General features: G+C 42.9%; 1 protein-coding gene across 1 annotated transcript in view; it reads left to right on the forward strand.

Annotated features, from left to right (window-relative positions):
* Nucleotides 1-289: 289 nt before the first annotated feature.
* The window catches only part of LOC311245382 (insulin-like growth factor 1 receptor), a gene marked incomplete at both ends in the record, with an annotated part of 66,259 nt that continues 65,356 nt past the window's right edge, over nucleotides 290-1,192 (forward strand). Inside the window, one exon of the mRNA XM_084335224.1 lies at nucleotides 290-300. Coding sequence (XP_084191350.1) covers nucleotides 290-300 — 11 coding nt within the window. The remainder of the gene's footprint in view (nucleotides 301-1,192) is intronic.

The following is a 1,192-nucleotide window of genomic DNA, read 5'->3' on the forward strand; positions in this document are numbered from 1 at the left end:
ATGCACTCAAGTTAGTTTTTGACGAACAATGCCACTGACCCTTAGCTGCCAGAGACGTGCCCCTCCTGCTGACTTGTTGTTCACAATTTGTAAGTCGCTTTGGATAAAAGCAGTCAGCTAAATGACCAAATGTAAAATGTAAATTATTATTGCCAGCAATATTCACCCTGCTCCTCCTAAAAACATTTTTAACTATTTTAAACCTGCTAAGAGGTGCATTCTGGAAAATCCTCATGCTTGTAATACATTTAAAAGTAAGAGTTTTTTTTTTACAGTGTAGAGCACCGCAATGGAAATACTGTAAGTCAGATCCATAAGGTACGCATCACAGCTTCAAACCCTGTTCTCTGTCTGTGCATCATGTTGTGTTTTTCCAAATACAACTGAAGTATAACGTATCCTCCTCAGACCAGCAGGTGGCAGCGTATGTCAAAGTAAAAAGCCCATGTAGTCTGAAGCTCCAGCAGCCACTGTACTGACACAGCACCTTGAAACCAGATGCTATAAGTTACTACAGTAGAACTCTGCAGGTCTCGTAACCCCCTGGAGGCTTCTCAGGGCAAGTCAAATGATTAAATGTACTGAAAACGTCAGAAAACATGAAACGTATATTATCGTCGCTGTCGGATGAAAACCTGTATATATATCTCCATAGAATTTGTGGATGAAATCCAAAATAGCATGTATCAAGAAATTACGAGGAAAGTAGGAGGTTTAGACAAATACTGTATGAATATTTGATGTATAGGACGGCACGATAAATCAAAAGTTTGTTGTGCTTGTGCCAGGCCAGCAGCAGAGCTGGTGGAGCGCCAAAACAACATCATAAAGGAGGGGATTATCACAGTTTGGTTTGGTGCTACACCACACACCACAGGTTCAATCATACACAAACAAGCCAAGAATACCCTCATAAGGCCAACGCACATAAACACCTTGGTCTCTGTCTGTCTGTCTGTCTGTCTGTCTGTCTGTCTGTCTGTCTGTCTGTCTGTCTGTCTGTCTGTCTGTCTGTCTGTCTGTCTGTCTGTCTGTCTGTCTGTCTGTCTCTCTCTCTCTCTCTCTCTCTCTCTCTCTCTCTCTCTCTCTCTCTCTCTCTCTCTCTCTCTCTCTCTCTCTCTCTCTCTCTCTCTCTCTCTCTCTCTCTCTCTCTCTCTCTCTCTCTCTCTCTCTCTCTCTCTCTCTCTCTCTC

This window comes from Notolepis coatsorum (assembly GCF_963971535.1).
Source record: "Notolepis coatsorum genome assembly, chromosome: 18".
Taxonomy (NCBI): domain Eukaryota; kingdom Metazoa; phylum Chordata; class Actinopteri; order Aulopiformes; family Paralepididae; genus Notolepis; species Notolepis coatsorum.